General features: G+C 42.2%; 2 protein-coding genes across 2 annotated transcripts; one reads left to right on the top strand and one right to left on the bottom strand.

Moving 5' to 3' along the window:
- Positions 1-964: 964 nt before the first annotated feature.
- LOC308332602 (tripartite motif-containing protein 16-like) lies at positions 965-2,753 on the top strand (the record flags this gene model as incomplete). The annotated part of the gene is made up of 1 exon (XM_080788575.1): positions 965-2,753. One exon carries the CDS (start codon positions 965-967, stop codon positions 2,693-2,695), a length of 1,731 nt encoding a protein of 576 aa, XP_080644701.1. The 3' UTR covers positions 2,696-2,753.
- A 2,411-nt stretch (positions 2,754-5,164) lies between these two features.
- On the bottom strand, positions 5,165-17,037 carry oat (ornithine aminotransferase). The gene is made up of 10 exons (XM_080789715.1): positions 16,958-17,037; positions 10,592-10,830; positions 9,342-9,566; positions 8,660-8,755; positions 8,389-8,516; positions 8,128-8,250; positions 7,844-7,972; positions 7,610-7,723; positions 7,187-7,331; positions 5,165-6,990 (listed from the first exon to the last, which is right to left on the bottom strand). The coding sequence occupies exons 2-10, from the start codon at positions 10,809-10,811 to the stop codon at positions 6,830-6,832; spliced, it is 1,341 nt and encodes a 446-aa protein (XP_080645841.1). The 5' UTR covers positions 10,812-10,830; positions 16,958-17,037; the 3' UTR covers positions 5,165-6,829.
- Between the last annotated feature and the right edge of the window lie 830 nt (positions 17,038-17,867).

Below are 17,867 nucleotides of genomic sequence, written 5' to 3'. Positions count from 1 at the left end.
ACTAATACTAGTAAACTAATTAGACCTCATCATCTTCCTTTTATAGCTACTACTTTTTCTTAACCCTTCAACACTAATGTTGTAAATTGTCACACCATCACTATACAATATACATTCAGTATATTTTATAATAAATTCCATAAAAGATATATATTTTTAAACAAAACAAAATATAAAGTACAACAATAATGCATGGCAAATTAACAATAATGTGCAAATTAATATATATGAAATTGCACAAAAAAAACAACAAACGAGAAACAGATTATTATTATTAAAAAGCATCAAAATCTGTGAAAAATGGGTATTGTTAAAAAAATATTCCTAAAAAACAGTTGAGCTGGGAACTTGTCCTTTGATCCACCTATTCGTGGGACACGTGAGCCTTGTTCAGTGTGAGTGAAGGCACAGTCTATTGCATCAGCTGACCATTTTATAGGAGTATGATTCTTTTTCTTTTTATTACCCTCTTATCACTAACGATGCGTGACAATCACAAATACATAACCTATTTAACGCTGCAACACTATGGAGACTTGCATAAAGGGAGCAATGAGCATAGTGCCAGAGTCCTCACTCACTGGCTTCATGATTAGACTGCTGGGAAGTCCCTCAGAACTCACAGTCTCACACACTTCAAGTAGATTATTGGAACTTTATAGAGAGAGACAGACAGGGATAGAGACAGGCAGAGACAGACATAGGAAACACAAGGAAAACTACTGGGTCATATATTTGCGGTGAATAGTTCCACCAGTGAATCACACTCACACTGAACCAGAGTCTGCCTAATGCTTATGTACACACTCCTCCTCCTACAAGCACAGGCACACGCGCGCGCAGGAAGGAGCTCCCCCATGTCATTTGATTAATGATTTCTGGGAAAGTGAAACTTTGTCTGTTTTGGGAAAGTGAAACCGAACTGAACTCTGTCTGTTTTTCAGAAGATTCAGTCAGTTGTAAAATGGCACAAGCTGCAGCAGTTGTGGATCAGGATCAGTTCTGTTCTATCTGTCTGGATGCTACACTGAAGGATCCAGTGACTGTTCCCTGTGGACACAGCTACTGCCGTACGTGTCTCGAGGGATACTGGAGTCGGGATGATCAAAGAGGGCTATACAGCTGTCCACAATGCAGTGTCACGTTCATGCACAGACCTGTTCTGAAAAAAAACACCATGTCGGCTGACATGATGGATACTGACATGATGGATACACCGAAGGAAACAGGACTCCAAGATGTTCCTCCTGATCACTGCTACGCTGGACCTGGAGATGTGGCCTGTGATTCCTGCACTGGGAGAAAATGTAAAGCTGTGAAGACTTGTCTTCAGTGTCTGGTCTCTTACTGTGACACTCACCTCCAGCCTCACTATCAATCTCCTGCCTTTAAGAAACACAAGCTGGTCAAAACCTCCAGCAGGCTTCAGGAGAACATCTGCTCTCGTCACGAGGAAGAGGTGAGGAAGCTTTTCTGTCGTACTGATCACCAGTGTATCTGTTATCTGTGCTCCGTGGTAGAACACAAACGTCACGATATTGTCCCAGTCGCAGAAGAAAGGACCAAGAGACAGAAAGAGCTTGATACGAGTCAGAAAAACATAAAGCAGAGAATCCGGGAGAGAGAGAAAGACGTGAAGGCGCTTCACCAGGAGGTGGAGTCCATCAATCAGTGTGCTGATGGAGCAGTGACGAACATTGACACCATCTTTAAGGAGATGATCTCTTCCATTGAGAGAAGACAATCTGCGTTGAGGGAGCTGATCAGAGACCAGCAGCAATATGACGTGAACCGTGCTGAAGAACTGAGGAAGCGCGTGGAGCAGGAGGTCACTGAACTGAGGACGAGAAGTGCTGAGCTGGAGCAGATCTCAAACACAGAGGATCACATCCATTTTCTACACAGTTACCTCTCCCTCTCAAGGATCAGTGAATCCACAGTCCCCTCAGTCAGCAGCAATGTCCGTCCTCTGAGATACTTTGAAGATGTGACCCTGGCTGTGTCAAAGACGAGCGACAAACTAGAGGTCATGCTTAATGAGGAAGGGACAAATGTCTCAGAGGTAGTGGATAGAGTTGATGTTTTACTCTCAACTCATCCAGAACACAAGACCAGAGCTGAGTTCTTACAACATTCATGTCCAATCACACTGGATCCAAACACAGCCCATCAACTACTGTCTCTGTCTAAAGGGAACAGAAAAGTAAAATGGATGCACAAAAAACAATCATATGGTCCTCACCGAGAGAGATTCACGACACAGTATCAGGTTCTGAGTACCGAGGCTCTGACTGGACGCTGCTACGTGGAGGTAGCGAGGAGTGGAGACAATGTTGATATAGCAATCGCCTATGAAGACATCAGCAGAACTGGAGATTATAAAGGAAGTGCATTTGGATCCAATGACAAATCTTGGTGTTTATTTTGTCACTCAGGATGTTATGTTTTCAGACACAGAGACATTGTTACTAAAATCCCAGGCACACGCGTGTCCTCCTCCAGAGTAGGGGTGTATCTGGATCACAGTGCAGGTACTCTGGCCTTCTACAGGGTAAATAAAAACTTCTGGGTTTCCGAGGCTACTGCCACCATGACTCTCCTCCACAGAGTCCACACCACATTCACCCAACCCCTTCATGTTGGATTCTGGGTTCAGGGTGATGGAAACTCTGCTGAGTTGTGTGACCTCAAGTAGATCAGACATCGTGTTTGTCTCTCATGACTGAAGATGTATTTAGAATTCAATTTATCAACTTTCTCAGTGTCAAAAATGTAACTGTTTTGTTCATTTAAAAAAAAGAAAGGAAAAAAATAGCTTTGTTCATGGTCATTTCATTTGTTAATTTTGTTGTTTTTTTCTTTATTGTTAATCTATTGTATAATTTGTTAATCCATTCTCATATTCATATCCAATTTATGTCAGCATTTTATTTTATTTTACATTTTGTGTCTGACATAAAGTCATTTTATTTGTGGGTTTTGGTACTCCAAAATTGACATGTAATGATAGTGATTCATGTTTTCATGTAATATCCGAAAAGACCTTACAAATGCATGTACAGACCTTTTCAAATTAAATTATTCTATTCAATTGAATGTAATAAATACTAACCAACATGATAATAAATGTGTGTATGAATGTATGTATGTGTATTGTGTCTCATTATTTTAACCGGCTGTATGTTCTGTTATATTGTTGTCATTGTTTCAAGTGAACTTTCAATCAATTTAATGGCCAACTTCACCATACAAGTGTCACACAAAAGTAGTGAAAATGGCAGATCTTTTCCAACATTATGGCTTCATGCTGCATCCATAACAGTATTATAGATGTGGGCTGCATATAAGGCGTCTTTTGTTTGTTTCTGTGATGACCTGTGAAAATGCACGCACGCAAACACACACACACACACACACACACACACACACACACCCCTCGAGGGGTGTGTGTGTGTGGATCCTGTCCAGGATCCTGTCTGTCGTTGTCTTGTCATGTCTGTCTCTCTCTCTCGCTCTCTCTCTTTCTCTTTCTCTCTCTCTCTCAAGGTTCAAGGTTGGACTTTATTGTTACATCTTGTGTGCAGGTACATAAGAGTAAAACTTAGTTTTGTTTGGCTTCCTTACGACAATGCAGCAGCATAGCATAATATTAAAAAAACACAGCAAGCACAGCAAACAAAGGGATAGAATAAAGAGTGCTAGAAAAATAGTTACTAGTTTTAATAGTAAATAGTCTCACCCTCGTTGGATTAATGCAGGTAACAGACTACAGATATTATTCAAGTTTTTTTTAAACATAAGACAGGACAGACAACAGATACATGACAGATATAGTACAAACCAACATCAACACCAGTACTCAACATTCATGTAAAAAATATAAGTCTGAAATACAAATACAAAACCCAAAATTGTACATTAATGACATCAACAATAACTGAAATAAAATATATAGACAGACTACAGATATGGATCATCTCTGGATGAGGGAGAGCAGAGACTACTCTGGAGTGGCTGGCTGGCTGGCTGGCTGGCTGGCTGACTGACTGGCTGGCTGGCTGGCTGGCTGGCTGGCTGGCTGGCTGGCTGGCTGGCTGACTGACTGACTGACTGACTGACTGGCTGACTGACTGGCTGGCTGACTGACTGGCTGGCTGGCTGGCTGGCTGGCTGGCTTGGCTGGCTAGCTGGTTAGGCTGCAGCAGTGCTGTTCAGTCAGATTTACACTTTGTGGGCTGACAGGTTAATTGCCCCTCTCTCAGATAGTGTAGGGCAAACAGTGCAAAACTGGGTCCAGGAATGTGTAAGTCGTGAATATATAGGCCTATCTTGAAAAGTACGGATGGCTTCTCTTGTAAATGCCCCCTACGCCCATATTTCTCCTTTAGTGATGTCTCTTGTCTTTGCTTCAGGCACATAGCCAGGACCTAGCTGAAAATGTGCTCGTTCACACATGCTCAACAGCTATGTTTTTGTGATGGGGTAAAAATGACAGAGTAAAAATGACAGATGACACCATTATATTTAATGAATTCAAACATAAAGGGCCAAAACTTCAAAATCAATCATGTTGACAGCTGCCAAGTAATAAACAAATGTGTTCTTTCTGGAACATTATCATGGACATCACCAGCAGTGCACATCACTGATTGAGTTTGAGCATGTGCACACTGCCATCTAGTGGTTGAAATCAAGCAGGGATTCTGGTGCTGGGAACTCTGACAGCTACACATGTGACCAAAATGTTGTTTTGGTTCAATGTAAATATATATAATAATGTTAAACAATGCCATAGCCCCATAGACCCTTTATCCAAGGCACCCTTTCACATACCTATTCACATTTCACACACAGACTCTGAGTCACACATTCATTACATGAACACTGGGGAATTTACTGTGGTTGAATATTAAGGGCTGTATTTTGCGTGTCTTAAGTACCAGGTCTTATTCCCTAACTTGAGTAAACTAAAGACCTGGAGGCGTGATCAATGCCATTTGGCTATTCTGAGTGGCTATAAGGACATTGATCACGCCTCCAGGTCTTTAGTTTACTCAAGTTAGGTAATAAGACCTGGTACTTAAGACACGCAAAATACAGCCCTAAATGTCTTGGACATTAAAAATGAAGTCCACCTCTTGATATCGGATAAAGACAAGGCATAGAAAATGAGACGCCAATTATTTATTATGTGAACAGCGTGGTGACAACTTAAATACGGTATAGATCTGAAACATTCAACCAGCAATAGTCTCTCATCACTCTCTCTTTTCTTTAATAAGATTTAACATTCAATTGCAACACCAAACAAACACTATACAGATAAATAGCTCGAGGCCCAATGGGGCGGTATAGCTAAAGTATAAGAACACACTTCATCCCTCTGATATACGTCTCCTGGCAGAAATAATAATATGTCCCAATTCCAAAATTATACAGCGTAAAAAGCTATAGATTCTGCCCTCACTGTTCCACTGGAACTGTTGAAACCTCAGCGATGCAAACACATTATTCTTCCTCATAACAATTCAGTTATGTGAAAATAACACATTATGTACTCGTTCGGAGTACAGAAGCACTCGCCCCGGGTCAAATACAAGAACCGATGGGGGCGAGCTAGTGTGCTTTGGGGCGAGCGTTCCGGTTACCCTAGGCCTAGGACCTAGGTCATGGCAGAATTTAAAAGCTTTTATGAATACATGGGTTTTGGTGGAAAGGCCAGTAGTACAGTAGTCAACATTTCACTTGATTAAGTGGTACATTCACATTAATACAATTCCCAGGTTGTACAAAGTACCTCCGCGTCCATCAATAACAAAAAAGTGTGACAAATCTTTACCCTGGTTTGTCTCACACTGTAACACTGAAATAGTAACACTGTAGAATGTAGATTCTACGCTCGTATAAAAATCAGTACAACACCACTGATCTCATTTCAGAACCAAAGGATTTTGATTAAAGGCATGTTTGGACCGCCATGGTTCTTCTGTCCTGGATTTGGTGTTTTTTTGGGGCTGTGAATATTTGGTTTGGGGAAAAAAAAAAAGAAGGTGCTTATCCTGCAGTTCACTAGAGGTCCTCACTCACTGCACATACTGTAGTCTTGCTCAGTCTGGACTTTGACTTTACCACACAGCTCTTTTGTTGGATTTCTTTGTCTTTGATTCATTATTGGAGTGATTTCAGTTTGTTTTTTATGGAACAGGTTATGTTTGGGAGTGTCTTTGTGTGTCGCTGTGACGTTGTTCGTCTTGTGTTTCCAGTGTTTGGTCTCGTCAATGGTTCCAGTGTTCCAGAGCTTCTATGTTCCTAGTTTCATGCCAGCCTGTATCCTGTACACCCGCTGTTCCTCATTAAAGAACTTTCAATTGGTCATTCTGCCACGGTATACCTGCTAACCCCATGCCAGTAACATAACAGTGCCTTCTCCACTGCAGAAGAAGTTACTCCTTTTCATTTGTAACAATGTAGATTCAAAAATATTTATAAAATCCTATTTAGCGGGCAAATAAAATGTGTGAAAGGTCCAGTGATTTTGGGTATAAAAATACCTCATACGCCTTTTCTGAACCCATCCGAGTCGCTGGCAGCATTTCAAACCGAGAAATAAGCATATATACTGTATGTATATTTAGTATAGCAGGGCATTTCTAAAACGACATTGAAAACGGTAACATTGTATAGCCTCTTCGAAGGCTAAACAACATTTCTTCAAATGGTAAATGATTAAGAGCAACTCGAAATTGAATGGGACAGTTCATTAGAGTGCGGTGGGCAGAAGAAGCCGGTCGAAAGTGGTTCCTGCGCGTTTTGAGAGAGCGAGCTCGCTTTAGAAGGATGCGATGGTTCTGTGGATGATGCTGACGCTCTCGCGCACCTCGTCCTCTTTGATGATGAGGGGAGGGGCCAGGCGGATGATGTCACCGTGGGTGGGCTTGGCCAGCAGTCCGTTGTCGCGCAGACGCAAGCACACTTTCCAGGCGTCATAGTCTGTGGTAAAGGATGGGGAGGAGGAGGAGGAGGAGGGGTCACGTTATCATATAGGTCAAAGTATTCGTCTGGAGGGTGACATAATATTGACTGGTCGATGTGTTTACTCTGCGTTTTGAACGAACAATAATGGCATGTGTGCTCAGTGTGCTGATGTGTAAGAGTTGAGCAGTGGTGGAAGTGGTGCTAACTGTACCTTTGGTCTCCTTGATGACAATGGCATTGAGCAGGCCCTTCCCACGGACCAGGGAGACGATGTCTTTGGGCAGCTTTCTCAGCTCAGACCTGAGCAACTTGCCCATTTTCTCTGCATTCTCTGCCAACTTCTCGTCCTCCATGACCTGCATGCAGTCAGACAGAAACAGGAAAAACGAATACAGCTTAGTGGTGTATAAAAACTAAAACTAAAGAAAACTAAAATGACCATATCTACCATATCAGTAGCCACGTAGGCTAAGCAATAACCGATTGCTGTGAGCCATTTGAAAAGACAAAAATCATCAAAGAAATCTGTATTTCTCAGCACGTCGATGAGAGCAAAAGGACGAGACTATATTGAACGGTTGAAGATAGAAGGTGCAAAGACAACGGTCAGGCGGCAGGCCAGACGATCACTGACCTCTAGAGCTGCGATAGCGACGCGGCAGGCCAGCGGGTTGCCTCCGTACGTGGACCCATGCTCCCCCGGCTTAATGGTCAACATCACCTCGTCATCACACAACACCGCAGACACCTGGGGAGAAGGCACAGAAACGCACATCATCACAGGACAACTCGAATAAAAGATATGGATAGATTCTATGATGAACCTAAATGTCAGATTGGAGGAGGTTACATGTGGGTGATGACTTACAGGGTAGATTCCTCCAGACAGTGCTTTACCCAGAATCACCACATCTGGCCGGGCGTTCTCGTGGTCCACGGCCAGCCTCCGGCCCGTACGCGCCAAGCCCGTCTGCACCTCGTCAGCGATCCACAACACCTGGAACCAAACCAGAGAGATCGGTACATTTTTGAATTATTTCGTATTTTGTGGAAGAGCGTCAAAGAAAAAAACTGCATCACAGAGAAACATTGTAATAGTTGTAACTCTTAGTTGTTCCCCCTTAATTTGCGGAAGACAAAGTAACAACTCACATTGTATTTGGTGCAAAGTTCTCTGACTTTGGTCAGGTAGCCCTGGTCGGGTACCACCACGCCGGCCTCCCCCTGGATGGGCTCCACCATGAAGGCTGCAACGTTTGGGTCCTGAAGGGCTTTCTGAGAGAAACATCCGGTAGAAAACATGAAGGAATAAACCACATGAAGCCCTAGCCTAGGATTAGCTCACCTAGAAAGCCAAAGGTCGATAAGATATTACATAACATTATTATTATATAAACAAAACAAAATGTGCACCTCTAGTGAAGGAATGTCATTGTAAGGGACGAGCTCAAAGCCGGGCATGAAGGGACCGAAACCCTCGTAGCTGCTGGGGTCGGTGGAGCTGGAGATGGCGGCCATGGTGCGACCCCAGAAGTTTCCGTCTATTCGAGGCAGAGTGGGAATAAACAACGCAGATTTAAACATTGTTCCGGGACTACATTGCTTTCTCCTTCGCATTTTATGCAAGCTGCTTTATAAGACATTAAGATGTGTCTTACTCTTGACGTGACGTGATGTGACTTACCTGCAAAGATTATTTTGGCCTGGTTCTTGGGAACGCCCTTGACATTATAGGCCCACTTGCGGGCCAGCTTGCATGCAGTCTCGCCACCTTCAACACCTGGTTTAAAAGAATGAAAGATAGAAATCAGATACCTCTCTGTGTTGGCCCGGTGAATGTATTGCAATAGGTACACATGGAAAAAGTCTGCTGACATATATACCGTACACAGACATTGTATGCTACACAGTGACTTAACATACACGCATTATAGAGCACCGGAGTCTGACGTCAATATCGCTAGAGTCCACGGGTTTGTGTACTTTTATATTATAATTTGTATTATAATCCGGGGATCTTAGATCGCCTCATATAAGAACTGTTTGAAATATAAACAAATCATCCCAGCCGTTTCACTCATTATGGACTGACTGAGAGAAAAACGCTAATGTTACTGCTGCCCAATTAGTTAAATTTTCACTAGAAACAGATTGTATCAAATATAAGTGACTGTCGTAAATGACACAGAGACACCTCCCCGACAACATCACCCGGACAGTTATGCTTATTTTTTGGACCACAATTCTTATATGAGCCGATTTTAAGATGACCTCATGTTATTCTCCATTAGAGGAAAAACTTGGAACCAGGGGATGAGCGAGTGACGTCGGCGCTCGTATGGGCTGGTTGGTGCTTCTCTCCTTACCGGTGTTCATGGGCAGGACTTTGTCGTAGCCGAACATCTTGGTGATGAACTCCTCGTACTCTCCCAGCACGTCGTTGTAGAAGGCCCGGGAGGTGAGGGTGAGTTTGGAGGCCTGGGCGTTCAGCGCCGCCACGATCTTTGGGTGGCAGTGGCCCTGGTTCACTGCACTGTAGGCACTCAGGAAGTCAAAGAATCTGTTGCCGTCCACGTCCCACACATAGAGGCCTGGAGGGAGGCAGCAAAGGAAGATAACACGTTCTTATAGATACAATTTGCCAAAAGGCCAAACAATGATTGAACATTTTGGCAGGCGAAAGTCCTAATCTGCCCCATCACACTAGCACTCAATTTTTTTCCTAACCCATTTTGACCTGAGATCAGATTCTATAAAAATGTCTTCTACATCCTGACAGTTTTCTGAAAAAGCTATGTTTCTATGTCAGTCGTTCTTCGATTAAAAAGAAAATAGCAGACCCACAAGCTCGTAGCTCATAGCTCGTCGCTATGAGCTTGTAGATCTGCTATTTTTCAATAGCTAAAGCATAACATAATGCGAACACCAAAAGGGGTGTCCCGCCCCAAAATAACAATTAGAAAATATGTAGAATTATGATGTTTTGGTAATATTGTTCCTGCTGTTCTACATATACAGCAAAATAGGTGAAGAAATCACAGATTGAGGCTTTAATTAAAACCTTTTACTTTTATGAAATATCCCATAGATTCTATGGGATATTTCCATGGCATAGAAGATTCTTCTGAACATGTATTCTAATTACTAGTTTGACCATGACTTCAAACACTCAAATCGTGAAATATAAGGGAGAACTATAGCCGTTGTGAACTTGTAGATCTCTATTTTCAGTGGGTAACATGTTTTCATGGAACACGTGCTGGCTTCTATATGGAATCCAAATGACTGAAATCAGTCGTGGGGACTGAGAACACTTTAACCCATTCTGAACTGGAGCACGTTTTGGTATTAGCATCATGTTATGCTTTAGCTATTGAAAAATAGCAGATCTACAAGCTCATAGCGCGCCACCGAGTGGCGCGATATGAGCTTGTAGGTCTGCTATTTTTGAAAAATCGAAGAACGACTGACATTTTTAGAATCTAATCTCAGGTCAGAATGGGTTAATCAGACCCAGTGTGTGTCCAGTGGAAACCTCGTATGAATCTGATCTCAGGTCAGAATGGGTTAATGCATGGATTATGGTTTCCATGACGTGACAACGCCATGCACTCACCCTCTGCCCTCTCCAGCGCCACGGGGAGGGGGTGATAGTTGTGGGCGCCGTACTTGTCTTCCCGGGCGTACACCTCCTCCGCGCTGAGGCGACTCTGCTCCTTCCTCTTTGTGGTGGCGGCGGCGGTGGAGGCGGGACGCGTTCCAGAGTGAACGCCGCGGGCGAGCATGGGGGCCGCGCCCCTCAGGCTCCGGCTCAGCTTGGAGATTAACCCTTCCATTGTACTACGCCTACACAGTCTGAGGGGGGGAGGGGAGAAATGCAAATTCATTATGAGAAACTTAACTACTGTTGATTATTTTCTTATGTGATTATTCTAGCGATTTAACTTTTTTTTATTAGTTTAATAATTGAGTAGTGTGTTGTCGTTGTTTTGTTTTGATGGGGAGGAATTGACGGGAACACATTTCTAATTTATTGTATAATCGACTCAATCTAGTAGTCTTGAATAACCACTTGTTAAAACCGCATAACTGTAAAAAAGATTTGGTCTTACAACAGTGTAAAAAGTAAAACTACTAAAAGTAAAGGGGGATTGGTAGAGAGACTATAGGACCAGGTCATCCATGGTGACCAGATCATAACTTACTTAACCAGCGATATCTAACCGTGATCCAATCCAAGGGTTTGTCTTTGAGGGACAGGGATGGAGTATTATAGGTCTACTGTATTGTGTCAAGAGCTTACTCTATAGATGTTTACAGTAGATCAAGTTCTTTGAATGCGCTGCTTAGTGCTTATATATCTGTGACCGTCTGGCAGCGTTTGCTCTCTTGTCACCATGATGAGTCACTCACGACTGAGTCATTCATGCGACAAATATGGAGATCTCTATCAGTTATGCCCAACTATGTGTAGTTCTATATCTTGTGTGGCGTCGTGCCCAAATATGGAGTCACGTCCATGACGACATAATCAAGAATGGCAAGAGTGTTAAATACAAGGTCGGTTTCTGCTCAGCATCCCATATTCTGCAGCCTGCCCCTGCATGTTGAGACCTAAGGTTTCTGAGAAACTTCAAATATTTATATAGCAGCATCAAACATTTTACATTTTTGAATACTGTACATACTGTACAGAACCCAAAAATGGGTTCCCAGCCTGAGGGGGTAAAACACCGCCCAGAATGGGTTAAGTCACCGACAGACACAGCAACTTTTGAAACTTCAGCAAAGCCTTCTATTAGCGTGCTAACCATAACAGCCTGAACTCACTCGGACATATTGTGTAACCGTGGCGACCTCATATAAACAAACTTGGACGTGGTGAAACTAGCAAAAAATATACAAAATATGTGTAAAATATACACAGTGGCATAGCATTGTGACAGTGTTGTGCGACAGCGTATAAAATGAGACCTGCCCTACGTGGTTAATTGATACATACATGCATAAGAATCACTCTGATATATTGTTCTGTTCTGACATTTTTTTATATAATGCTTTTCCTTCCTTTTATTTTTTGCTTTAATTTATCTTCCTATCCTCTTTTGCCTCAATGTATGTTTTATGCTCTGTGATGTGAAGCACTTTGGTTCGACCTCGGTCGGTGGAAATATGCATAATAGCATGATGATGCCATTACAAAACATGGGCTACATAGAAGAAATGTGTTTAATAAAACAAAATTAACTGCTAGAAGGCCCTATAGAGATCAACTACTATACAATCAAATACATCTGTATACAAGATCATTTCAGATTTCAGAGAGGGAGGGAAATACTAAATGAACTGTTAACTGCATTAACACATTTCGCGGGGGCCAGTTGGTAAAGGGGCGAGTCGTCTGGTATTCAAGAATAATCACTAAGAAAACAATCAATAATTGCAGCCCTATATTATATAGTCAATAATGCACCAAAGCCTTTCGCAGTTTGACAATTCATGGACTCAGCGCACCGCTGGCTTTACAAGCCTGCTGAAACACACTTCTCTTTCATATTCAGCACAAAAGAACGAGGAGGACCAAGTTGACCTTAGTTAACCCGTCCTGGGCCCACGTGAACTAATCCCACATGCAGCATCCAGGCCATGTTGTCCATGGGTCAGGGACACAGTCAGGAGCATCAAATAGTCATGATACAGTGCATGGGGTTTCAAGTTACAGACGGCAAATAATTTAACCCATTTTGACCTGGGATCAGATTCTAAAAATGTCTTCTACATCCTGACAGTTTTCTGAAAAAGCTATGTTTCTATGTCAGTCGTTCTTTGATTTTTCAAAACTAGCAGACCTACAAGCTCGTAGCACGCCTCTCGGTGGCGCGCTATGAGATAATACATATAGCCAAAATAATATGAAATATGTAGAGCATTTTTTTTTATTCTAGTTTATTTTGCTAGCTTTAATATAATAATCATTTATTCATCCGTTTTCCACATGATTATAACCATATAAAATGAAAGGGGAGTTAAATGCTGCAATTTGTAAAAATGACAAAATATGACTCTAAACGTCGCTGAAGTGGGACTCATCTAAAAGACCACCCCTGCATCCCGGGACTCATTACATTGAAAACCTATTCACATCACTGAAGTAGTATCATTAGATCTTGGGGAGTGATGGGAATATTTCTACCATTATACTTGAAAGGACTGTATTAAAATAAAGACTATGATAAATAAGGAAAAGCTTCGATAGCAGAGAGCTAGAAGCTTCGGAACACCTGAACTGTATAAATACTTTTGGAAGTAATCTAATTACAATAAAATACTCTTCACTGGAACTTTACAGAAATGGTTATAAAAACCTTTTAGGCTATAATGAGTAAAAGTCAGAGTACAACAGAGTTAACCAAAATACCTTAGAATGAATTTGACAGACACAAGGAAGACCACTTCAGACAAGCAGAGCTAGGAGGGGGTTCAATCAGATATATTCATATTCACCATTGTATCGGGAGAGAAGAAGGCATGCAATCCGGACAGCGTTTCCACAAGGATCTCTCCCCATGTCCAAATTGAACAGGGTTAATATAGCATACCGTAATCAATACACCGGAAAATGTGTTGAACAACAAGGTCAAAAAAACATATTTGTTTACAAATGGACAGATAATGCAAGACGTCACGAATATTGCATACAGGAACTATCTCACAGGGCAGAGATAGTCCGGACATGCAATATCAGTTAGTGGAACCGGGGGACAGGGCATAACGTCATTGAGTGCAGTTTACCAGTCTGTTAGAGCGAATACTCACTTCAAGGGCAAAAACACAGAAGCTGGGTGTTATGGCAAACGGAAACAAAACACTTCTTATCTACCAACGCTAGCTAGGAGAGCAGTGTTACTAACTCTGGCGGGGCCAGAACCATACTATTTTACAGTCAGTGGGACAGTGTGACATCAAATGTCAGTCACAGGGCAATTCATTATCCATAATTCGGCAAGACCATAGGGGACACCGGGTCATAGATCACAAGAACCGTCATCCACCAAAATAACAGATCTACAAAAGAAAAATACCTAACGGGGAGTTACTGGGGACGTAGTTTAGGAAAATGTGTTCATCTTAATAATGTCAATCACCAGTCTTTTTGGCAATCCTCTCAGCTTTGGTGGTTTCATTATTGCATTGTGCATGTATATAAATTCAAATTCTACCTGCATGTAAATAACAGAGTTGAGATCACACTCGTTTTAGAAAAGAGTGGGACATTTTTAACGCATGAGGGGAATACCATAGGAAGGCTGGCGTGAAGGAGAGACAACCAGCAGTGCTGCATGTCCTCCCCCCCCCCCCCCCCCCCGGCCCCCTGCTGGAACAATCAATAATCTACCGTGGTGAATAAATACACACTGCAAACAGAGAGCACCTGGACCACAGCAGCAAGTAAGTACAGTGGTGGGTGACCTGGAGGAAATGTTTGATTTGTCCCCCCCTGACGGAGAGACACCGTTCAAACTGGGTCATGGAAGATGATAGGTTGCTGTGGAGGTAACTCCCCAAGCACACCCCCTTGACATCACAGCCAGGAGCTAAATTAAGGCCAGACACACGAGTTCACATCAGCTGTGTACTATAGGAGGAGAACGCTCTACAACAACGTGCAACTGCTATTATCCATATAACCACTTAAGTCCTATAATACTTCACTGTAAGACCAATAGGTAAAATAGCCAGTCTACTATTCCAGTTCTTCTATCGTCGTTATTTTTGTATACCACCTATATCGGTTATATACCTATGCTATTATTTTACCATTTGTTGTCAATTTGCATCCTTCCGTGTCAGCATTCATCTCTTTGTATTCAACAAATAGTGCCTAAACTGTACACGACATAAATCTTTCATGCGATTTGGATTTACTACTATATAATCGTCCCATCCCATTTTTATTATCTCCACCAGGACGGAAGGCTGGGAGTTAGAAAGCAGCAGTAAAGCTGCATATTATACACCACTTTGAGCTGCATGAAAACTGTGATTTGAAGTTTATAGGCTTGCTTGCTTGCGTGGCATTTCTTTTTTCATACCTCCCTGACACATTTCACCAGGGTATACGGTATTTGTACAAAAAAATAATAATAATGCTGAGCTGCTCGTGATAGAAGTCATAATAGCATGTATGGTATTGCTTAGCCTATACAATGATGTGTTCTAATATGTAATAGGTTACTTTTGTTGAGTTGTAAATATGTCCCATAGAATAATGAATGGATAATAATTTAAATAAGTGTACAGTAATTCTTCCATAGATTCAGCATACTTTTTTTTTTAAAAGATTCTATGACACTTGTTGCCATGGCAGATATCCACAGTACACACATCCATTGTCTGAACAGTTCATGTGCATTTGTAGTTGAAATTAGTCACTTTTCCCCGTTTTCCCTAGTGCCTAGAATGTTTTGGTGCCCATGTAGGTTCAGAGCCTCAGCCGAATGGCCTCACAAGTCTAATATCTCCCCTGGTCCATAGGGATATCCGTTGACCAGGGGAGTCTAATATCTCCCCTGGTCCATAGGGATATCCGTTGACCAGGGGAGTCTAATATCTCCCCTGGTCCATAGGGATATCCGTTGACCAGGGGAGTCTAATATCTCCCCTGGTCCATAGGGATATCCGTTTGGTCTAGTGGTCAAGATATTGGACTTTCACGCGGGAGACCCGAGTTCAAATCCTGGGCGTTACACCCACCTTTCCTGTTGCTAGTGCCAACTCGGGCACTAGAGAAGAGTGGGTACCAGGAAAAGTGGGCATTTAGAGAACCTTTTTGTAAATCTATGCCTAACCCTAAACTTAATCCTAACCTCAATAAAATGATGCGTAAAACTAAACTTAACCCCTAACCTCAGTAAAACTATGCCTAAACCTAATCTTAACCTCACAGAACTATGCCTAACCTTAACCTCAAACTAATATAACATTTGCCATAAAATGTTCTGGTTAGGGGAACATCTGAAAATGTAGTTGCATTCCAGTAATACACATGCCAGACCGGTGCAAAACCTGTCCTGTGGACAGGAACCTACCTGTATACGACTTCAAAGAATTCCTGTTTTGGCACCAGAATTTCACCCAGTGACCACTATGTGTTGGTGCCCACATTTCCTTAGTGCCCAGTTTTCCCGGTGCCCACTCTGTTTTGATGCACCGATTTCCCTAGTGTCCACTGTCCACTCTTCTCACCCCAAAGTGCACCCACTCTTCCAGGTGGCCACATTTTCCTAGTCCCCACTCTAGCCTTGGATCAAGACTACCATAGATGTATTTTACTTTCAATGCTAAAAAATAAATGTCCGACTCGATAAAATACATCTCTGATAGTCTTGAATCTTGATACAAGTCTGTACCAAGTACAACAGTGCCCCCAGACTGTTTTGGTGCAAGCATTTCCTGTTACCTGTAAAAGCTATGATGTCGGCTATCATCATGGTCACCCAGGTCAAAACTATGGTGATGCTTTGACCTGGGGAAGAGTCTATGATGATATGGACCTTCCTGACCCTCTGGCATAATGCTATTTGTTTTGTTCACACTGTCTCTGATTATTATTATTATTATTAATTTTTTTATAGGCCTAATTATATATTGTTTTGCCTACCAGTGATACAGTAAATGGTGGCTAACTGTTACTTAGTAATAACTAGCTTTAGCTAAACGAGTTAAGTTAACTTATGCTATCTATTCATCTTCAAAAATCTAAGATCAACTCTGCTGTAGCCTATGCCAACCTGCCATATGGTGTGGGGAAATTACAAGTCATTTAAATAGCCGGTAACAATGCCATAGTTAACCAATGATAGCTAGCCTGTTACTGTTAGCAAATAACACAGTTATAAGTTATAACACAGATTTCAGCTATTATTTACAATCCAAGCGATCACGCTTCTATTTTAAAACAGATCAAGAATTGAAGCCGTACCACAAAATGCGTAGTGCGATATCCTCCTCTTGATGTGTATTCAGTTGGTACAGCCGACAGACCAGCCTCACTACGCACAGCCTGGGAAGTACAGTGACGATCCCATAGCCTGGGAGTGGGAGTAACAGTAAAGCCTTGTGTGTGTTGTGAGTGGGTGGCTGGTTGTCAGGCAACCACTGACGCGACTTGACAGCGTTTTATAACTTTTATTTCCCTTTCCCAGATGTATGTTTATCTTCAATCTAGCCCCAATATGTTCCCTCAGTCCCTACGCTCATTCTGTAGCTCCGAGCAGACCGAGCTACAGAATGAAAATGTATGTAAATGTCTGTCAAATGCAGAGTTTACAGTGGTTGCTTGGCAACCAACTAACCAATGACAGGCAGCACCACTGCCCTCCCGGCTATGGGGCAAATTGCTCAACTATGACGCATAACGTGTCATATGCGTCACGACCAACACCCACACATTCAGTTCAGATGGTTCAGACACATGTTGCAACTTTTAAGGACATTGCAGAACGTTATGTGTGTTGCATTGTTTTCAAACAGTGACCTACTTATCAAACTGGTCAGGTCACACTAGAACTCTATAACCCCTGCTCATAATGTGCTCATGCATGGCTCATTAGCTTATTTTGGGAAATGGAGCTAAAGGTTCCATTCCCCAGCTCAGCTGTCTGACAGATTTCCAAGGATGTGACGTTCAGGTTCGAGGATACAGCTGAGCTGAGGGCAACCCTCCTGGATCATATGGCTGCAAGAGGCTGGATTGTAATTTCTCCTTGAATTCTCCTTGATGATTTGGTATTAATATGTTATAAATGTTAATTGTTATGCAATTGTACCCATTTTCCAATAGCCTGGTAAAAGCATATATCTATGGATAAAAGTATGAAAATCCACCAGAG

The sequence above is a fragment of the Protomyctophum bolini genome (assembly GCF_963924005.1).
Source record: "Protomyctophum bolini genome assembly, chromosome: 18".
In the NCBI taxonomy this organism is placed as follows: Eukaryota; Metazoa; Chordata; class Actinopteri; order Myctophiformes; family Myctophidae; genus Protomyctophum; species Protomyctophum bolini.
Note: the sequence above shows the minus strand (reverse complement) of the source record. Positions and strands in the feature narration are given on the sequence as shown.

Bases quoted from the DNA above. Each gene is read 5' to 3' on its own strand.
- oat (XM_080789715.1), bottom strand. From the start codon at position 10,811: ATGGAAGGGTTAATCTCCAAGCTGAGCCGGAGCCTGAGGGGCGCGGCC. The intron at 8,251-8,388 runs GTGCACATTTTG...TGTTTCTCTCAG, and splicing joins ATGACATTCCTTCACTAGAG to AAAGCCCTTCAGGACCCAAA. The intron at 7,724-7,843 runs GTAAGTCATCAC...CCTTCTCCCCAG, and splicing joins TGTCTGGAGGAATCTACCCT to GTGTCTGCGGTGTTGTGTGA.